Source organism: Myotis yumanensis, unplaced genomic scaffold (genome assembly GCF_028538775.1).
Source record: "Myotis yumanensis isolate MYYU_CA2020_CCGP unplaced genomic scaffold, mMyoYum1.0.hap1 SCAF_6, whole genome shotgun sequence".
Lineage (NCBI taxonomy): Eukaryota > Metazoa > Chordata > Mammalia > Chiroptera > Vespertilionidae > Myotis > Myotis yumanensis.
Window position 1 is genome coordinate 95,816,311 of NW_027223757.1, and position 23,367 is coordinate 95,839,677.

A 23,367-nucleotide genomic window follows, 5' to 3' on the forward strand; every position below is an offset into this window, starting at 1 on the left:
TCCATCTATTTATTTTCCATAACTTCCATCCTTCCTAGTTTCTTCCCTTTTCCATCTCATACTGTACCTTCCGTTTAAACTTTGGCATTTTCTGCTTTCCAGAAACCTGCCATATTTACTGTGAATCTTGTGAGGTGAAGAGAATTGTGCTAACAGGCACATGATTTCCACTCTTTATATACTGTATGTAAAATACCCATTAAAGTAGGACCTTAGGCATTTTTTACAAGGTCAGGGGGCCATCTTAAGTAAACTGGGCAATGAGAAAAGATTCCATATGCAATGAGTGCATTTGACCCCTCCACTGTCCTGGAAACATGTTCTAGGCTCTGATGTCATTCATTGAAAAAGTGTGACTTTAAGGACCACTATTTCACCTCCCTGGTGATCATATTACCCATTGGACAGATAATTTATACACAATTTTCTGGCCTTTTTCTTTCCAATTACATTAAATATTCTTTATTCTTTTGCATTTTTATTCACTCAGGTATTAATTCGCAGCATTGCAAGAGATTTTTTTATGTTTGAAAAAGTATATTACATCTTAAGGAAAGTTTATGTGAGATGTATTTTTAGGTCAGAATTATGAAAGTGGATGATATGAAAAGCTATTTGTCTTAGCATAATTCCCAAAGGTTTCTTCATGGAGGCCTGACAGAATCATTAAAGGCTTTATGTCCTTTTTTTCTATTGTTATATTTCAATTATGTTTTAGTTTAGAGATACAATGGCATCTGGGAGAGAGTTCCTTATGGTCATGAGCAGGATTCATTCATGTGATGACTGATATAGATACAGGTGTTGATAGCAGGGTGCTTTTACTATATACAGGCTTCTGCATCACACTTTAAGTGCCTGCCTGAAGGAATGTGCACTTATGCCATTTATTCTGAAAAAGTGGAAGTTTATCACAGAGGAAGTGTTCCTTTTTCAACTCTCAAGGATCATCTTCCTTACTCCACCACACACATGTACATCATTTTTTTCAGGTATATGTAAGATTTCAACATATTTTTATCATCTTCATTTGTTACTGGGTTTCCCCTATTATTATTTCTCAGGTGGTCCTGTCCTTGCAATGTATGAAAATATTTCATTTCTGACAAGAAAATTTTAGTGATTACTTCAATGCAAAAATGTGGCTGTTTTTAAAGTGTCTGTTCTCTAAGTTGTGTCCAACATAGCTCGAGGCCATACAATGCAGACCTCCCCTCATACTCGTCTGCAGCCATACAATGTAGATCTTCCCTTCTTCAACCCCACCCAGCCATTACTGCAATTTAATGCTTCACCTCCCTTTCCTCTGAATTGCTTATGGTAAACTTTATTCAGGCATGACTTACAATCAGGCTCACACACAATAAAGTTATGCATGACCCATAAGACCAAACATTGAGGATAGACGTACCCATGAACCTAATCTGCATAACCAATAGGAGCAGTAGTTCAAGATTCTATGAATCATACTTTATGGCAGTTTTATACGGCCATCTACCACAATAGAAGAATGGACCATATACATTTAACCGCAACCAGAGTTCTCATTAAAATAAAAATAATATTCTTGTGGCTAATATCCCATTGTATATAGGTACCTCTTCTTCTTTTTCCAGCCTGTATTGATGGACAGTGAGCTTGCTTCCACATCTTGTCCATTGTGACTAATGTACAGTGAACATAGGAGTGTGTTATGACCCCCACAGAACCACCAGTGAGCGCCGAGTCCGATGCAAAAGCATAGAGTTTTTTATTCAAGCTAGCTTGGTCTCTCTGCCTCCATTATTGGATGCAAGAGAGCCTGGTGTCTTGGAAGAACAAAGACTTTATAGGGATTGGGGTTGGGGAGGGGAGATCAGGGCTCACTGGGACCACTGATTTGGATGATTCTGGTTGGTTGAGTGAGGGCCTGGGGCTAGTGATGAAAGGATAGGGTGCAGCTAGAGTCTGGTTTCACAAAGACAGGAGGTGGCTAGCATACTTTTGGCCTTGGGCTAGTTTCCTTGCATTCCTATTGGCCTAGGGAAGGGCAGTCTCAGTAACTGATACATTCTATGGCTTTTGCTTGAAGAGGTGTTAGGAACACAGCTATCAGTCCCGTTCTGTCATTTTATCCCCCCTTGCCTTGGAACGTCCGGCTCAATCATGAGAGGGACTGCGTTTTTATTTCACCTTCCATTGCTAGAGCCCTGCACTGGGATTGCAAAACCATCAACTGGACTACCCCTATGCACTCTTTGGCAAATCAGACTAGTCTGTTAATAATGCAAGGGCTGAAAGTCAACAGCATTAGGAGGATTACAAGGGGTCTGGCGAGGTCCGCTGTCTTCTTGAGGGTGATCTGTAGGGGGTGTGTCTGGTTAGAGGTCACCTTCCATTCAGGCTCCCTGCTGTTCTGGGCACAGAAAGAGCTGGGCTTGAGACCTGGCAGAGACAAACTATAACAAATGGTCAGGCGGAAGGGAAAGAAATGATCTTAACTTTAACAACTTCTATTGAAATCGGATTTTTCTTCTTAAAAATTCCTCTATGTCTATTAAAAAGCCAAATCAAGATTAGTTTTTCTACTGCATTCAATTTGGCCTGATGTTTGCATAAACACAAGAATGGTAACTGACTACCTTTGCTGGAATTTCATGACTGAATCTTAATGTGCCCTGTAGGGCCAAGAAGCCAAGCCATTCAGCCGCCATCAGGGCTGCCTGCAGCATCTGCTGAGTTAGGGGAATCCCTCACCCGTAGCAACTCCACCTGAGCCCATCTCTAGGCTTTAAGCCCATCTCAGTAGTCCTCCTACTTGTTGCGGTCCAGAGTGTGTGGGGGTTCCCCAGGGATGCAGAGGCATCCTTATTGCTCCCCTTCTACTCTGACCAACCGCCAGTGATGGTAGGGAATGGGCCTGAAGCTCCAGCGACAGCCATCTTCAGGGCTCCCAAGCAACATACTAGGCTTTTCCTGTGGCACTCTTATTGGCTTCAAGTCTTCAGAGCTCAGACAGGTTTCTTTAAAACATGATACTCCAGTCAAAGTTTTTCATTAATAAAATTACTTTTGGAAATTGTTCTTATTGAATTTATGCAAAGAAATGTATTGCCATGATTTATTAAGCATTGCCAAATTCTAGAGGAATTATATAAGGAGGAAAACATACTGATCTGCTCTAAGATCTTCTGATTTTCTCATCAGTCCTTTTTCATGGACTCTTCAGAGTTATAACATAACAGTAACTGTTGGATTTCTTTTATCAGTCCTCCCTAAGTACTTTGGCATAACTATTTACCCTCTGGCTTACTGGCCTGTTCTATTTGAATAATTTCCTTTTAACATTTCTCTTCTCCTTTTTATCACATACATAACCTTTCTAAATTTTACGCTTTCAAATTACCCTTCAAACCTTCTTTCTATGTCCGTTAAAAATGCATAACCATGCCTCAGACTTTCTATTCCAAACAGGCTTTTCCCAGTTTTCTACAGTTGAGGTTTTGTGCCACCTCTGACATGGGCATGGCCACACAGGCCTGCAAGACAGTATACATGCTGCCAACTGTCAACTGTCTCTCGATAGAGACTAAAACCTGATGGGTATTCTTCCCTGCCCAGTTGGGCAACTGCCCTCTTGGCAGCCAGACACCCTTTACTTTATGGGGTTCACCCCACACAGTCCCCTTCCAAGACAGTCAACATACATTTAAACCAGCAAGAGAATCAAAGGTCAATATAACATATTAATACAATGAAACATAATATTGGCACCATGGCCACTTTAGGCAGCCAAATCCTCCACTACTAAACATGAGATATGGCAGGGCTATACAAACATCTTAGGGAGATGACTGGAGGCTACTCCGACCCTCCTATATAAGGTAAAATTTTCCTTGTCTCTTTGGATTATACAATTTTCTGCAAGTATAGTTCTTTTCAAGTTGGGGTGAGTCCTGGGGTAGTGAACTTCTTTACTCACACCATGTCCCCAGGCTGGAAAGGATGTACAGAGTCCGAGGTGGCACTGGCAGGGCATCTCAAACAGGCTTATGGGTGGCTTGTAATTTCTGTAAGAGACCACGTCCAAGTAAGGGGTACATGCATTCTGGCATGACTAGAAACGAATGAGTTACCGTGTACTTTCTGAGGTCCACAGTCCTCTTTGATGTCCAATGAAAAAGGCAGTTTGGTCAGTGGCTCTTAGAACTGGTGTCTTCTTAGATGTTACTGGTCCCATTGGCTCTGTCAAGACTGAATAAGCTGCTCCAGAATACACCAGGAAAGTAACCAGGGGTTCTATTTATCTACAAATATTTTTAAATCTACCCCAGAATTCCAAAATTTCAACCCAACACAGAAATATCAGAGCAAATCAAAGTCTTTAGTAAACAAACAGACAGAAATTTTGTTGGGTGGGTCGATTCCAGCTCTGACAGGGAGCAAACACCCTTTCGGAAAGGAACCCAGCAGCTGCTTGGGGCGTTTTGCTATCGGTCAGAGCATTCAGCCTTAAATTAATTATATATTTTTTGTAGATTTCCTTATTTACATGAACAAATATTTATACCTAAGTAGACATATAAACATCAAATAAATATCCACATCTACACCTTTTCAGTGAACAAGGACTTTTACAGTCTTGGGAACTTTGGCAGATAACAGGAATACTGCCCAAGTCCCTTGATGGGGGCATGACAAGAACAGATGTGGAGGCCTTTGGCTGGGGGGTACAAAGTCTCTATTCTTCCTCTCTCGGCACTGCTAAGGACCAGATTATTGGAGAGGTTTCTTCACCTAGGCAAGGCTGTGCTGAGCCATCTGGGGCAAAAGTGGTTTCTGCTTCCATTTTGGCTAAAAGGTCTCTGCTCATTAGAGGGACCGGGTCAACTGGCAAATATAGGCATTCATGAACCACCTGATGGCCACCTAACTGACATTGGCAGAGGTGGCAGAACAGTCTGCAGTTGTGGTCCAGGTAGCTCCAATAATGGTGACTTCCTGTCCTGAGAGGGGAGCTACCTTCTGAGTAACTACCGAGTGCTCTGCCGCTGTATCAACCATAAAGTTCACAGTCTGGCCCCCGATCTTCATTTTGACCATCGGCTCATGGGGGCCCAGGTGGAAAGAGCCCAGTCTGTCCTAGTCAGAGTCAGCTGTTGCCAGTCAAAGGAGGTCTGCCTCAGGCGGCTCTGGCCAATAGCGGCTGGGTGGTTTGGATGGCCTTACCAGCTTCTTCTGGCCTGCTCCTGCCCTGCCTGCCTCTCCAATCCTGCTACTAAACCTTAGTCTGTCCCTTCTTACACACGCAGAACTGGACCCAAGGCAGCGAGGTTTGAGCAATTTTAAAATTCTTTAACACACATTTTATCATTCATGCTGCAGGGAGGGACCGGGTTGGCTCCTCCTGAATGAAAGAACTAATCAAAATAAGGCTTATTTTCTAACTTCATTTGTCCCTGGGTGTGGACAACAAATGACACTAATCAGATTGACATAAATGATTTAACCTTTGTTTAGGGAGGCAAATGCAAAGCATTTACTCCCAAGTGTCACTGGTTTAGGGAAGATAGGATTTCTGCTCAGTTTCCCTATTCTACTTGTCCCAGCTTTCTGGTCTATCATGCATTTAATTTTCTTAAAATGTATTCTGTCACAGGAGAAAGTTGTTTTGCTGTACACAGGTAGCTTAACCCCTATATAACTGGGCTTGGACCTCTGCCCAGCAAACTGCAGTCTATAAGTTCAATATGCAGCCTCGGGTTCTCCTAACCCAAGAGGTTTTGGCCAGTCTCTGTGTCAGACTCCTCCTCTCTTGGGGAATTTCAAAGTCCTGACGGCTCCCAGGTCCAGGGAGAGTGCCCTTTTGTTAACTCTTAGGGCCCTGCTTTCTTGCCTTTCTACCGGTTCCCTTTGTGGCAGAGCAGCAACCAGGCCTCTTTCAAGGGAGTGCACTAGAAGGGGATATCAGCCCCTCCTGTGGGCCAGCTGCTCCGCCTAGGGTCTCCCAGGGGCCCGGCCAGAGCGTCCTCCAGCAAATCCAGGAAGCCACTGCCCTTTTGCAGTGGTATGGACTCAAGCAGGGGGTTCAGGAGCTGGGCAGCGACTGTGGCGTTGATGGCCTGGCTCTCAGGGGCTGAGTCTGCCTAGCATTCTAAATCACCAGGGCGGCTGCGGATTTTAGCTTTGTTCCTCCTCTGCTTTTCTAGCGGTCTGCTAACACCCCCATCCCCCTTGTCCCAGCCCAGGCTGATTGCTTTTCCTCACAGAATCGGCCTGGAAAGATAACGGGTGCATAGGGAGGTTTCTTGCAGACAGAAAGCCTGGAGACCATCTGAAATCCAGTTACAGATGCTTTCAGAATCCGGATGAGGGAGGAAGGGAAAGACCAGGTTATGTCCTCTATGAGGATTCTAATAAACAATTGAAAACAGCAAGTTAAACAAAATACAGTCACAGGCAGTAAATCTCTCCATCCTGCGGAGCTGTCCAACAAAGAGATAAGAAAACCATGAATAACAAGTTCTTTGAAATGTGCTACTTTGTTAATTTGCTAGGCAAATAGTCAACTTGAAAAGACTTCTTTCTTGCTTTTTTATAAGCAATCTCAGAACTAAGCAATCTTGGAACCTAGCCAGCCTTTGTTAAACTTCTTTGGGTTGCAACCTTATACCTTTAAATTAATCCTAGATTTTTAAAATTTTAACCTGATACAGCAAGATTATACCTCAGAGTAAAGCAATTAAAAGTTCTCTACTGTCTTCCCCTTAAAGCAGGGTTTTTCCTCATGTGTACAAACAGACAGCACAAAGTAGCTTTTGCTTTACACAGACCAGTTCCAGTCCCCCTTCTCTGTAGTAAATTGGCTAGTCCCACACAAACAAACTTTGTCCCAACCCCATGATGATCTGTGACGAGAGACAGACAAGGTGGGGGGGGGGGAGGTGACCTGTTTTCACAGATCCTCACTCAGATGCCCTCCTGACCGAAGTTGAGGAGCCAAATAAAGGAGAGGAGAGGGCAGGCCCCCTCCCTCCACACTCACACACTTTCACCAGACAGTTATTCAGAGTTTAAACAATCCATCCAATTCCTAACAATTTCCCAATTCCTGAGGAAGCTCTATAGACTCCCCTAAACGCTTTGAAATGATCAATCATAATAATACAGAAAAACACAAAAACAGACAACCAAAAAGCCTCAAAAGCAAACCTTCCGACTCCGCAGAAACAAAACCGAACAGCAGGAGCGACCCGACTTGTCTCAGATTCTTGTGAGGGGATTCTGCTTCCCTCCTGAAGTGAGGGGATTCCGCGTCCCTCCTGAAAAGAGAGAGGAACGTCTTCCGACTCCCCCACCCGTGGTCCTTCAGCAGTGAGTCCACCTAGACCGCTTCGGGCATTACAGAACGAGGGGATTCCACGTCCCTCAGAAATTAGCTCACACAGGACAGAACACACAACACAGGACAGGACATATAACACACAGAACAGAATACACAAAACACAGACACCTACCGTGGTCAGTCAGACTCTCTGGATCGGGGTCCCTCATGGGTCTTGGGGGTCCCACACGAGCCCCCAAATGTTATGCCCAGATTTCAAGACCTCCACAGAACCACCAGGGAGGGCCGAGTCCAATCCAAAAGCATAGAGTCTTTTATTCAAGTTAGCTTGGTCTCTCTGCCTCCATTACTGGATGCAAGAGGGCCCGGAGTCTTGGAAGAACAAAGATTTTATAGGGCTCCGGTTCACAGAAGGGCGGGTGAGAGCTCACTAAGACCACTGACTTGGCCAATTCTGGTTGGTTGAGTGAGGGCCGGGGGCTAGTGATGCAGGGGTAGGGTGCAGCTAGGATCTGGTTACACAAAGACAGGAGGTCTCTAGCATATTGTTGGCCTTGGGCTAGTTTCCTTGCGTTTCTATTGGCTGAGATAAGGGCAGGCTGAGTAACTGATACATTCTATGGCTTTTGCTTGAAGAGGTGTTAGGAACACACCTCTATCAGTCCCGTTCTGTCCTTTCAAGTGCATATATCATTGGGAACGAAAATTTTTCAGATTGTAGGGCATAGGTATCCATAGAAGGTGTTGCTGGGTTATATGGGATCCCTATGCTTCAGGTTTGAGGAACCTCCATACTGTTTTCCCCAGTGTCTGTACCAGTTCACATTCCCACCAACAGTAAATGAGGCTTCCCTTTCCTCCACAACCACTGCAACACTTGTTGTTACTAGTCTTGTTGATAACTGCCACTCTAACAGGTGTGAGGTGATATCTCCTGGTAGGTTTGATTTGCATTTCCCTAATCGCTAGTGCATTTCAGGATCTTTAAAAATACCTGCTGGCCATTTGTGTCTTCCTGGGCTATGAAATACTGCCATTTGGGACAACAGGGATGGATCTTGGGAATATTATGCTGAGCAGACAAAGTCAAGAAACATATGATTTTACTTATACGTGGCATATGGAACTGAAAGCACAAAATGAGCACACAAATCAATCAAACAAACCCTCACAGAGACAGGAAAGCATGGAACAGATTGAGGAATCTCAGAGGCATGCGGGGGGGTCAGTGGGGACAGGGGTGGAAAGATTAACCAAAGAACTTAAATGCGAATATACATAGCCCATGGACACAAAAAATAGTGTCTTGAAGACCTGGTGTGGGGCAGTGGAAGAAGGGTCACGGGGGGCAATAGGACAACAAAAAGGACATCTGTAGTACTCTCAACAATAAAGAGTAAAGCAAAACAGTAATAAAAGACACACAGGGAAGGGGTGCGTAGGACAGGATAAAGGAGGTGAAATATATGGCCAAGGAACCAGATTTGACTTTGGGTGGTAAGCCCACAATGTCATACGCAGGTGATGTATCATAGCACTGCCCTGTTAGTTCCACTTAATTTTATTAACCAACATCATCCCAATAAATTTAAATTTCAAAAATTTTAAAAGAACCATAGAGATACAATATTAATAATAAATACTAAAAAAGCCCAAAGGGATCATAAAAATTTTTAAGGTAATTACCTGAATTAACATTCACATAATTTCCTCAATTCAGAGAATTCATTCACTTTTCCCTGTTTAATTACCTCAACTGTGAGCATGAGGTCTCTGTCTACGTGTAGACAAGTATGCATGCATCTGTGTATATATGTATTAGAATTTGTTTTGTATCTGCAACTGAAGTTTAAGTTTACATAAGTACTTTTAAATATTATTGAATTTTTTGTTTCTCATATAATTTGCATTAATTTTTTCTCTTTTATTTTATTAATTTCTTTTCATAATTTTTATTCATTATGGTATTAAATATGTGCCCTCATCTTCATATTGCCTCCCATTTTCTCAATTGTTATTCCTTTCAATTTTTCAGAAAAATTCTGAAGATATCACGTAAATTTTCTCCAATATCTCTTTACTCCCAAACACCTTAAAGTGACTGCTTTTTGATGTGTCCAACATTTCCTGCCTTTTTATTGATTGGCCAATTCATTACTTTGCAATTGTCCTAAAGGCCTACTAACCGGACCTAGAATTCCTCCAGAAAATCTGGTTCAATATTGTCCAACTCAATCAATTTTTCAACTTTATATAAGATACATCAGGGCTATTGTAAATATGAGATGAAACAACAGGCAGGTTCAAAAGTCGGTTAAAGTTGAGATAATCAGAGAATAATAATATTCTCTTAATATTTTTTATTTATTAATTATTATATTATTTAGCAAACAACTATTCATTTACTTTTGCCCCCCATAACATATTTAGTCCCAAAGAACTTTTAATAGAGAACAACCCCCCCAAAATTATAAAATCTTCAAATTAAATTGGGAATGTTTTATAAGGTAACTAACAGAACTGTATTTCTAATTTTTTTATTGCTTAATTCACTATATTCAGACCTTTCCTTCCTTTTAATTTTGGAACAATTATCTTTGAGCAATGAGAGCTTTCAGCCACTGTTCCTACATGTGTGTGTTGCATGTTACTCTGCAACATGAAAGGCTTGATGTTTCGTGCATGTTGTAGAAGAAACTGAATTTTACTCATATTTGTTTCCCATGATATTTACAATTTCACTTTTATTTTTCAGAAAAACTTCAGGAGAATCGTTGTAAGTTATTTCTGACAATCCTTCATTGCCAAACCTTTAAAAACAAGGTGATGTCTTAGCATTATCAGCCTTTTTCCCTCTTGACATTCATTGGCTCACCTTTCTTTCGTTAGTCTACTTTTTTACCTCAATTATTTTGGTCTGTATATTGATAGCATATTAAGTTCTATCTATCTATTTTTCATAACTTCCATCCTTCCCAGTTTCTTCCCTTTTCCATCTGATACCTGTATTTCCCTTTAAACTTTGGCATCTTCTGCTTCCCAGAAAATTGCCATATTTACTGTGAATCTCATGAGGTGAAGAGGATTATCCTAACAGGCATAGTATTTCCACTCCTTATATACTGTCTGTAAAATATTCATTAAATTAGGACCTCTGCCACTTTTTACAAGGTCAGTCGGCCATTTTAAGTAAACAGAGCTATGAATGAAGATTCCAAATTCGATGAGTGCAGCTGCTCCCTCTACTGAGCTGGCACACATTTTCTAAGTTCTGATGTCATTCTTTGATGGAGTGTGACCTTAAGGCCCACTGTTTCACCTCCCCGGTGACCATATTACCCATTCCACAGGTAATTTATACAATCTTTTCTGGCCTTTTTCGTTCTAATTAAATTAAATTAAATGTTATTTATTCTTTTGCATTTTTGTTCACTCAGGTATTGATTCACAACATTGCTAAAGATTTTTTATGTTTGCAAAAGTATGTTACATCTTAAGGAAAGTTTATGTGAGATGTATCTTTAGCTCAGAATCTTCTATGTGGATGACGTGAGAACCTACTTGTCAGAGCATGATCCCCAAAGGTTTATTCATGGAGCCCTGATAGAATCATTAAGCGCTTTCTGTCCTTTTTTCCTAATGTTATATTTCAGGTATGTTTTAGTTGAGAGATACAATGGAATTTGGGAAGAGAGTTCCTTATGATCATGAGCAGGATTCATATGATGACTGATATAGATATAGGTGTTGATAGCAGGGTGCTTTTACTATATACAGGCTTCTGCATCACACTTTAAGTACCTGCCTCAGGTATGTGCACTTATGCCATTTAGTCTGAAAAAGTGGGAGATCTGAAGCAAGACCAAAGATTGATATAGTTTATCCCAGAGGAAGTGCTCCTTTAGGGCTGTCATATTTTCCTCTGCCATCTCATTGCTTTTGAAGCAATGGGCATGGAGATGGAGGTGACACTGGCTCTCAGGGGTTGCTTGGACTTAGGATACTTTGGCTTCACCTCTTAGAAATGTGGGTCAGATTCCATAAAAGAATAATATACAGAAGAGTTTCAAATTAGCATCCTCTTCTCTTCCTGACATTGGGTCTACATCATTTTTGATTGGTTTCTTTCTTTCTTTCACTCTTTCAGATACGGGTGACCTGGATAAAGGCAAGTCCCATGAATGGATTTCACGTTCCACTTACACATTGTCATGTATTTATTTTGCATTTGTTTTCAACTCTCAAGGATCATCTTCCTTATTCCACCAAAAACATGTACATCATTTTTTTTTCAGGAATTGTTAAGATTTCAACGTATTTTTACCATCTTCATTTGTGACTCAATTTCCTCCATTATTATTTCTCTGATGGTCCTGTCCTTGCAATTTATGAATATATTTCGTTTTTGACAAGAAAATTTTAGGAATTACTTCCCTGCAAAATTTTGTTATTTTTAAAGTGTCTGATCTGAAAGTTGTGTCCAAAATAGCTCCAGTCCATACAATGTAGACCTCCCCTCATACCTGTCTCCAGCCATACAATGTCGATCTCCCCTCCCCCAAACTTAGGCAGCCATTACTGCAATTTAATACTTCACCTCCCTTGCCTCTGCATTGCTTATGGTAAACTGTATTCAGGCATAAGGTAAAATCAGGTTCACATACAAAATAGTTATGTATGAACCATGAGACAAAAAATTGCTGATAGAGGTACCCATTAACCTAATCTGTATAACTAATAGGAGCAGTAGTTCAAGATTCTATTAATCATTGTTTGTGGCAGTTTAATATGGCCAGCTACCACAATAGAAGAACTGACTATATATATTTAACCACAACCAGAAATAATATTAAAATGAAATCCTTATTCTAATGGCTGAGTAGTATCCCAGTGTATATAGGTACCACTTCTTCATTATCCGAGCATATATGGGAGGACTGTGGCTTGCTTCCAGGTCTTGTCCACTGTGACTAATGCTACAGTGATCATAGGAGTGCATATATCATTGAGAAGAAGTATTTTTCAGATTGTGGGGCATAGGTATCCATAGAAGTTGTTGCTGGGTCATATGGGATCCCTATGCTTCATGTTTGTGGAACCTCCGTAGTGTTTTCCCCAGTGGCTGTACCAGTTCACATTCCCACCAGCTGTAAATGAGGCTTCCCTTTCCTACACAACCTCTGCACCACTTGTTATTACTAGTCTTCTTGATAACTGCCACTCTAACAGATGTGAGGTGGTATCTCCTGGTCAGTTTTATTTGCATTTCCCTAATCGCTAGTACAGCTCAGGATCTTTTCAAATACCTGCTGGCCATTTGTATCTTCTTAGGCAATGAAATACTGCCATTTGGGACAACAGGGATGGATCTTTGGAATATTATGCTGAGCAGACAAAGCCAAGAAACAAATGATTTCACTCATAAGTGGCATTTGGTACTGAAAACACAAAATGAGCACAGAAATCAATGAAACAAAACCTCACAGAGACATGAAAGCATGTAACAGACTGAGGATTCTCAGAGGCATTGGGGTGGGTGTGTGGGGACAAGTCGGGTGGAAAGATTAGCCAAAGAACTTAAATGAGTTATTCATAGCCCATGGACACAGAGAATAGTGTCTTGAAGACCTGGTTGAGGCGGTGGAAGAAGTGTGTAGGGGGGCAATAGGACAACAAAAAGGACATCTGTAATACTCTCAACAATAAAGGGTAAAACAAAACAGAACTCAAAGACACACAGGGAAGAGGTGGGTAGCACAGGATAAAGGAGGTGAAATATATGGCCAAGGAACAAGATTTGACTTTGGGTGGTAAGCCCACAATATCATACGCAAGTGATGTATCATAGCACTGCACTGTTAGTTCCACATAATTTTATTAACCAACGTCATCCCAATAAGTTTAATTTTCAAAAATTTGAAAAGAAGAATAGAGATACAATGATAATAATAAAAACTAAATAATATCAAAAGGGATCAAAAAAATTAAGGTAATTATCTGAATTAACATTCACATAATATCCTCAATTCAGAGAATTATTTCATTTTTCCCCGTTTAATTACCTCAAAAGAAAGCTTTCAGCCACTATCTATGTGTAGACACATGTGCATGCAACTGTATATGTATGTGTCTGTATATTTTTGTAACTACAACCAAATTTAAGTTTACTTAACTAGATGTCAATATTATTGAAATTTTTGTTACTCATATAATTTAGATTAATTTTTTTCTTTTGTTTTATTTATTTCTTTTCATGTTTCTTATTCATTATGGTATTAATATGTGCCCTTATCACCATATTGCCCCCCATCCCCTCATTAGTTATTCCTTTCTATTTTTCAGATAAAATTCTGAAGATACTGCATAAATTTTCTCCAATATCTCTTTACTCCCAAACACCTGAAAGTGACTGCTTTCTGATGTGTCCAACATTTTCTGCCTCTTTATTGATTGCCTAATTCATTACTTTGCAATTGGCCTAGATGCCTACTAACCTGACCCAGAATTCCTCCAGAAAATATGGTCTAATATTGTCCAACGCAATCAATTTTTCAACTATATATAAAATACAACAGGGCTATTGTAAATATGAGATGTAACAACAGGCAGGTTCAAAAGTAGGTTAAAGTTGAGATAATCAGAGAATAATAATATTCTCTTAATATGTTTTATTTATAAATTATTATATTATTTAGCAAACGACTATACATTTACTTTTGTCCGCTCATAATATATTTAGTCCCAAAGAACTTTTAATAGAGAGCAACACCCCAAAAATTATAAAATCATCAAATTAAATTAGGAATGTTTCAAAGGTAACTAAGAGAACTGTATTACTAATTATTTTATTGCTTAATTCACTATGTTCAAATCTTTCCTCCCTTTTAATTTTGGAACAATTATCTCTGAGCAAATGAGAGCTCTCAGCCACTGTTCCTACATGTGTGTGTTGCATGTTACTCTGCAACATGAAAGGCGTGATGGTCCGTTCATGTTGTAGAAGAAATTGAATTTTATTCATATTTGTTTCCCATGATATTTACAATTTCACTTTTATTTTTCAGAAAAACTTCAGGAGAATCATCGTAAGTTATTTCTGACAATCCTTAATTGCCAAACCTTTAAAAACAATGTGATGTCTTAGCATTATCTGCCTTTTCCCTCTTGACATTCATCGCTAACCTTTTTTATGAAAGTCTACTCTTTTTTCCTCAATTATTTTTGTCTGTATCCTTCTCACATGTAAAGTTCCATCTATTTATTTTCCATAACTTCCATCCTTCCTGGTTCTTTTCTTTCCTATCACATACTGTACCTTCCCTTTAAACTTTGGCATTTTCTGCTTTCCAGAAACCTGCCATATTTACTGTGAATCTTGTGAGGTGAAGAGGATTATGCTAACAGGCCCATGATCACCACTCTTTATATACTATTTGTAAAATACCCATTAAAGTAGGACCTCTGGCATTTTTTACAAAGTCAGGGGGCCATCTTAAGTAAACTGAGCAATGAGAGAAGATTCCATATGCAATGAGTGCATTTGACCCCTCCACTGTCCTGGAAACATGTTCTAGGCTCTGATGTCATTCATTGACAAAGTGTGACTTTAAGGACCACTGTTTCACCTCCCTGGTGATCATATTACCCATTGAACAGATAATTTATGCAATAGTTTCTAGCCTTTTCCTTTCCAATTACATTAAATGTTCTTTATTCTTTTGCATTTTATTAGCTTAGGTATTAATTCCCAGCATTGCAAGAGATTTTTTTATGTTTGAAAAAGTATGTTACATCCTAAGGAACGTTTATGTGAGATGTAACTTTAGCTCATAATTTTGTATTTGGATGACATAATAAGCTATTTGTCATTGCGTAATTCCCAAAGGTTTTTTCATGGAGGCCTGATAGAATCATTAAATGCTTTATGCCCTTTATTCTAATATTATATTTCAATTATGTTTTAGTTTAGAGATACAATGGAATTTGGGAAGAGAGTTCCTTACAATTAGGAGCGGGATTCATTCATGTGATGACTGATATAGATCCAGGGGTTGATAGCAGGGTGCTTTTACTATATACAGGCTTCTGCATCACACTTTAAGTACCTGCCTCAGGAATGTGCACTTAGGCCATTTAGTCTGAAAAAGTGGAAGATTGATATAGTTTATCACAGAGGAAGTGTTCCTTTTTCAACTCTCAAGGATCATCTTCCTTACTCCACCACACACGTACATCATTTTTTTCAAGTATTGATAAGATTTCAACATACTTTTATCATCTTCATTTGTTACTGGATTTACCCTATTATTATTTCTCAGGTGGCCCTGTCCTTGCAACGTATGAAAAATTTTGTTTCTGACAAGAAAATTTTAGTAATGACTTCACTGCAAAATGTGGCTGTTTTTAAAGTGTCTGCTCTCAAAGTTGCGTCCAATATAGCTCCAGGCCATACAATGCAGACCTCCTCTCGTAATCGTCTGCAGCCATACAATGTAGATGTTCCCTTCCTCATCCCCACAAAGCCATTACTGCAATTTAATACTTCACCTCCCTTCCCTCTGAATTGCTTATGGTAAACTTTATTCAGGCATGACTTAAAATCAGGCTCACAAACAATAAAGTTATGTATGAAACATGAGACAAAACATTGAGGATAGAGGTACCCATTAACATAATCAGATAACCAATAGGAGCAGTAGTTCAAGATTCTATGAATCATACTTTGTGGCAGTTTTATACGGCCAGCTACCACAATAGAAGAACTGACCATATACATTTAACTGCATCCAGAGATCTTAGTAAAATAAACCCTTATTCTTGTGGCTGAGTAATATCCCATTGTATATAGGTACCACTTCGTCTTTTTCTGAGAATGTTTGGAGGGACAGTGGCCTTGCTTCCACATCTTGTCCACTGTGACTAAAGCTACAGTGATCATAGAGTGCATATATGATTGGGAAGTAATATTTTTCAGAATGTGGGGCATTGGTATCCATAGAAGGTATTGCTGGGTTATATGGGATCCCTATGTTTTATGTTTGAGGAACCTCCATACTGTTTTTCCCATGACTGTACCAGTTCACATTCCCACCAACAAGAAATGAGGCTTCCCTTTTCTGCACAACCTCTGCAACACTTGTTACTACTAGTCTTGTAGATAACTGCCACTCTAACAGGTGTGAGCTGATATCTCTAGGTAGGTTTGATTTGCATTTCCCTAATCGCTAGTCCATTTTAGGATCTTTTAAAATACCTCCTGTCCACTTTTGTATTCTTGGCAATGAAATACTGCCATTTGTGACAACAGGGATGGATCTTGGGAATAATATGCTGAGCATAGAAAGGCAAGAAACATATGATTTTACTCATACGTGGCATATGGAACACAAAGCACAAAATGAGCACACAAATCATTCAAACAAACCTGCACAGAGACAAGACAACATGGAACAGACTTAGGATTCTGAGGCAAGCATGTGGGTGTGTGAGGAGGGTGGGCTGGAAAGATTAACCAAAGAACTTAAATGCATATATACATAGCCCATGGACACAGAAAATAGTGTCTTGAAGACCTGGTGTGGGGTGGTGGAAGAAGGGTATAGGGGGGCAACAGGACAACAAAAAGGACATCTGTAATACTCTCAACAATAAAGCGTAAAACAAAACAGTAATAATAGACAATAAGGAAATGGGTGGGTAGAACAGGATAAAGGAGGTGAAATATATGGCCAAGGAACAAGATTTGACTTTGAGTGGTAAGCCCACAATGTCATACGCAGATGATGTATCATAGCACTGCCCTGTTAGTTCCATATAATTTTATTAACCAACATCATCACAATATATTTAATATTCAAAAATTTAAAAAGAACAATAGATATAAAATATTAATAATAAACACTAAATAATCTCAAAAGGAATCATAAAATTTTTTAAGGTAATTACCTGAATTCACATTCATATAATGTCTTCAATTCAAAGAATTCATTCATTTTTCCCTGTTTAATTACGTCAACTGTGACCATTCAGTCTCTGTCTATGTGTAGACAAGTGTGCATGCATCTGTGTATATATGTACTAGTATTTGTTTTGTATCTGCAACTGAAGTTTAAGTTTACATAAGTAGCTTTCAATATTATTGAATTTTTTTTCTCATATAATTTGGAATAATTTTTTCTCTTTTATTTTATTAATTTCTTTTCATAGTTTTTATTCATTATGGTATTAAATATGTGCCCTTATCTCCCTATTGCATCCCATTCGCTCATTAGTTAGTCCTTTCCATTTTTCAGATAAAATTCTGAAGATATTCCGTAAATATTCTCCAATATCTCTTTACTCCCAAACACCTTAAAGTGACTGCTTTCTGATGTGTCCAACATTTCCTGCCTTTTTATTGATTGGCCAATTCATTACTTTGCAATTGTCCTAGATGCCTACTAACTTGACCCAGAATTCCTCCAGAAAATCTGGTTCAATATTGTCCAACTCAATCAATTTTTCAACTATATATAAGGTTCAACAGGGCTACTGTAAATATAAGACGTAACTACTGGCAGGCTCAAAAGTAGGTTAAAGTTGAGAAAATCAGAGAATAATATTATTCTTTTAATATTTTTTTTTAAATATATTTTATTGATTTTTTACAGAGAGGAAGGGAGAGAGATAGAGAGCCAGAAACATCGATGAGAGAGAAACATCGACCAGCTGCCTCCTGCACACCCCCCCACTGGGGATGTGCCCGCAACCAAGTTACATGCCTTTGCCCGGAATCGAACCTGCGACCTTTCAGTCCGCAGGCCGACGCTCTATCCACTGAGCCAAACCGGTTTCGGCATCTTAATATTTTTTATTTATTAATTATTATATTATTTAGCAAACGACTATACATTTACTTTTACACACCATAATATATTTAGTCCCAAAGAACTTTTAATAGTGAGCAACCCCACAAAAATTATAAAATCTTCAAATTAAATTAGGAATGTTTTATAAGGTAACTAACAGAACTGTATTTCTAATTTTTTTATTGCTTAATTCACTATATTCATACCTTTCCTCCCTTTTAATTTTGGAACAATTATCTCTGAGCAAATGAGAGCTTTCAACCACTGTTCCTACATGTGTGTGTTGCATGTTACTTTGCAACATGAAAGGCTTGATGATCCGTGCATGTTGTAGAAGAAATTGAATTTTATTCATATTTGTTTCCCATGATATTTACAATTTCACTTTTATTTTTCAGAAAAACTTTATGAAATCTTTGGTAAGTTATTTCTGGCAATCCTTAATTCCCAGACCTTTAAAAACAATATGATGTGTTTAGCATTATCTGCCTTTTTCCCTCTTGACATTCATTGGCTCACCTTTTTTTAGAAAGTCTACGCCTTTCTTCTCAAATATTTTTGTCTATATACTTCTAACATATTAAGTCCCATCTATTTATTTTCCATAACTTCCATCCTTACCAGTTTTTTCCCTTTTCCATGTTATACCTTTGCTTCCATACAAACTTTGGCATTTTCTGCTTTTCAGAAACTTGCTAAATTTACTGTGAATCTTCTGAGGTGAAGAGGGTGGTGCTAACAGCACAGGATGTCTACTCTCTATATTCTGTCTGTAAAATACCCATTAAAGTAGGAGCTCGGCCATTTTCTACAAGTTAAGGGGCCCATTTTAAGTAAACTGAGCAATGAGAGAAGATTCCATATGCGATGAGTGCCTTGGAACCCTCAACTCTCCTGGAAACATGCTCTAGGCTCTGATGTCATTCACTGACAAAGTGTGACTTTAAGGACCACTATTTTACCTCCCTGGTGATCATATTACCCATTGCACAGATAATTTATACAATATTTTTTGGCTTTTCCTTTCCAATTACATTAAATGTTCTTTATTCTTTTGCATTTTTATTTGCTCAGGTATTAATTAGAAGAGATTTTTTTACGTTTAAAAATGTATGTTACATCTTAAGGAAAGTTTGTGTGAGATGTATCTTTAGCTCAGAATTTGTGAAATTGGATGATATAAAAAGCTATTTGGCATAGCATAATTCCCAAAAGTTTTTTCATGGAGGCCTGATAGAATCATTAAATGCTTTATGTCCTTTTTTTTAAATGTTACATTTCAATTAAGTTTTAGCTTAAAGACACAATGGAATTTGGGAAGAGAGTTCCTTATGATCATGAGTAGGATTCATTCATGTGATGACTGATATAGATCCAGGGGTTGATAGCAGGGTGCTTTTACTATATACAGGCTTCTGCATCACACTTTAAGTGCCTGCCTCAGGAATGTGCACTTATGCCATTTAGTCTGAAAAAGTGGAAGATTGATGTAGTTTATCACAGAGGAAGTGTTCCTTTTTCAACTCTCAAGGATCATCTTCCTTACTCCACCACACATGTGTACATCATTTTTTTCAGGTATTCGTAAGATTTCAACATATTTTTATCATCTTCGTTTGTTACTGGGTTTCCCCTATTATTATTTCTCAGGTGGTCCTGTCCTTGCAATGCATGAAAATATTTCGGTTCTGACAAGAAAATTGTGGTAATTACTACACTGCAAAATGTGGCTGTTTTTACAGTGTCTGCTCTGAAAGTTGTGTCCAATATAGCTCCAGGCTATACAATGTAGACCTCCCTTCGTACTCGTCTGCATTTAGACAATATAGAACTCCCTTTCCTCATCCCCACCCAGCAATTACTGCAATTTAATAATTCACCTCCCTTCCGTCTGAATTGCTTAAGATAAACTTTATTCAGGCATGTGTTAAAATCAGGCTCACATACAATAAAGTTATGTATGAACCATGAGGCAAAACATTGAGGATAGAGGTACCCATTAACCTAATCTGCATAACCAATAGGAGCAGTAGTTCAAGATTCTAAGAATCATAGTTTGTGGCAGTTTTATATGGCCAGCTAACACAATAGAAAAAATGACCATATACATTTAACTGCAACCAGAGATCTTATTCAAATAAAAACCTTATTCTTGTGTCTGAGTAATATCCCATTGTATATAGGTACCACTTCTTCTTTACCCAAGCATGTATGGATGGACAGTGTGCTTACTTCCACATATTGTCCACTTTGACTAATGCTAGTGAACATAGAAGTGCATATATCATTGGGAAGAAATAATTTTCAGATTGTGGGGCGTAGGTATGCATTGAAGGTGTTGCTGGGTCATATGGGACCCCTATGCTTCATATTTGAGGAACGTCCATATGGTTTTCCCCAGTAGCTGTACAGGTTCACATTCCCACCAGCATTAAATGAGGCTTCCCTTTCCTCCACAACCTCTGACACACTTGTTATTACTAGTCTTGTTGATAACTGCCACTCTAACAGGTGTGAGGTGGTATCTCCTGTTAGGTTTGATTTGCATTTCCCTAATCAAAGGTCCATTTTAGGATCTTTTAAAATACCTCCAGTCCACGTGTGTCTTCTTGGGCGATGAAATACTACCATTTGCGACAACAGGGATAGATCTTGGGAATATTATGCTGAGCAGACAAAGCCAAGAAATATATGATTTTACTCAGACTGAAAGCACAAAATGAGCACACAAGTCAATCAAAAAAAACCACACAGAGTCAGGAAAGCATGGAACAGACTGAGGATTCTAATAGACATGCGGGTGGGTGTGTGGGGACAGGTGGGTGGAAAGATTAACCAAAGAACTTAAATGCGTATATACATAGCCCCTGGACACAGAAAATAGTGTCTTGAAGACCTGGTGTGGGGCGGTGGAAGAAGGGTCATGGGGGGCAATAGGACAACAAAAAGGACATGTGTAATACTCTCAACAATAAAGACTAAAACAAAACAGTAATAATAGACACACAGGGAAGGGGTGGGTAGCACAGGATAAAGGAGGTGAAATATATGGCCAAGAACAAGATTAGACTTTGGATAGTATGCCCACAATGTCATATGCAGATGATGTATCATAGCACTGCACTGTTAGTTCCACATAATTTTATTAACCAACATCATCCCAATAAATTTAATTTTCAAAAATTTAAAAAGAACCGTAGAGATACAATATTAATAATAAACACTAAATAATCTCAAAAGGGATCATACAAATTTTTAATGTAATTACCTGAATTAACATTCACATAATTTCCTCAATTCAGAGAATTCATTCATTTTTCCCTGTTTAATTACCTCAATTGTGAACATTCAGTCTCCGTCTACATTTAGACAAGTGTGAATGCATCTGTGTATATATGTATTAGTATTTGTTTTGTATCTGCAACTGAGGTTTAAGTTTACATAAGTAGCTTTCAATATTATTTAATTTTTTCATATAATTTGCATTAATTTTTTCTCTTTTATTTTATTTATTTATTTTCATAATTTTATTCATTATGGTATTAAATAGATGCCCTTATCGCCATATTGCCCCCATTACCTCATTAGTTATTCTTTTCCATTTTTCAGATAAAATTCTGAAGATATTGTGCAAATTTTCTCCAATATCTCTTTACTCCCAAACACCTTAAAGTGACTGCTTTCTGATGGGTCCAACATTTCCTGCCTTTTTATTGATTGGACAATTCATTACTTTGCAATTGTCCTAGATGCCTACTAACCTGACCCAGAATTCCTCCAGAAAATCTGGTTCAATATTGTCCAACTCAATCTATTTTTCAACTATATATAAGGTACAACAGGGCTATTGTAAATATGAGACATAAAAACAAGCAGGCTCAAAAGTAGGTTAAAGTTGAGAAAATCAGAGAATAATAATACTCTCCTAATATTTTTTTATTAATTATTATATTATTTAGCAAACAACTATACATTTACTTTCCCCCCCCCATAATATATTTAGTCCCAGAGAACTTTTAATAGTGAACAGCCACCCAAAACTTATAAAATCTTCAAATTAAATTAGGAATGTTTTATAAGGTAACTAACAGAACTGTATTTCTAATTTCTTTATTGCTTAATTCACTATATTCATACCTTTCCTCCCTTTTAATTTTGGAACAATTATCTCTGAGCAAATAAGAGCTTTCAGCCACTGTTCCTACATGTGTGTTTTGCATGTTACTCTGCAACATGAAAGGCTTGATGTTCCATGCATGTTGTAGAAGAAATTGAATTTTATTCATATTTGTTTCCCATGATATTTACAATTTCACTTTTATTTTTCAGAAAAACTTCAGGAGAATCGTCGTAAGTTATTTCTGACAATCCTTTATTGCCAAACCTTTAAAAACAATGTGATGTGTTAGCATTATCTGCCTTTTCCCGTCTTGACATTCATTGCTCACCTTTTTTTCAAAAGTCTACTTTTTTTCCTCAATTATTTTTGTCTGTATCCTTCTCACGTGTAAAGTTCTATCAATTTATTTTCCTTAACTTCCATCCTCACCAGTTTTTTCCTTTTCCATGTTATACCTGTGTTTCCATGCAAACTTTGGATTTTCTGCTTTCCAGAAACTTGCTATATTTACTGTGAATCTTCTGAGGTGAAGAGGGTTGTGTTAACAGCACAGGATGTCTACTCTCTATATTCTGTCTGTAAAATACCCATTAAAGTAGGAGCTCAGCCATTTTTTACAAGTTGTGGGGCCCATTTTAAGTAAACTGAGCAATGAGAGAAGATGCCATATGCAATGAGTGCCTTGGAACCCTCAACTGTCCTGGAAACATGTTCTAGGCTCTAAACATGGGACTAAAGTCATTCACTGAAAAAGTGTGACTTTAAGGACCACTGTTTCTCCTCCCTGGTGATCATATTACCCATTGCACAGATAATTTATGCAACAGTTTCTAGCCTTTCCCTTTCCAATTTCATTTAATATTCTTTATTCTTTTGCATTTTATTAGCTTAGGTATTAAATTGCAGCATTGCAAGAGATTTTTTTATGGTTGAAAAGTATGTTAAATCTTAAGGAAAGTTTATGTGAGATGTATCTTTAGCTCAGAATTGTATATTTGGATGACATAAGAAGCTATTTGTCATAGCATAATTCCCAAAGGTTTTTTCATGGAGGCCTGATAGAATCATTAAATGCT

The 23,367-nt window shown here is 38.4% G+C and overlaps 1 protein-coding gene across 1 annotated transcript in view; it reads left to right on the forward strand.

The window, feature by feature from the left end:
- The window catches only part of LOC139012960 (E3 ubiquitin-protein ligase TRIM38-like), a 150,124-nt gene that overhangs the window by 75,796 nt on the left and 50,961 nt on the right, over positions 1-23,367 (forward strand). Inside the window, exons 20-24 of the mRNA XM_070419145.1 lie at positions 10,080-10,100; positions 11,472-11,492; positions 14,389-14,409; positions 18,570-18,590; positions 22,501-22,521. Of these exons, the coding sequence (XP_070275246.1) occupies positions 10,080-10,100; positions 11,472-11,492; positions 14,389-14,409; positions 18,570-18,590; positions 22,501-22,521 (105 nt within the window). The remainder of the gene's footprint in view (positions 1-10,079; positions 10,101-11,471; positions 11,493-14,388; positions 14,410-18,569; positions 18,591-22,500; positions 22,522-23,367) is intronic.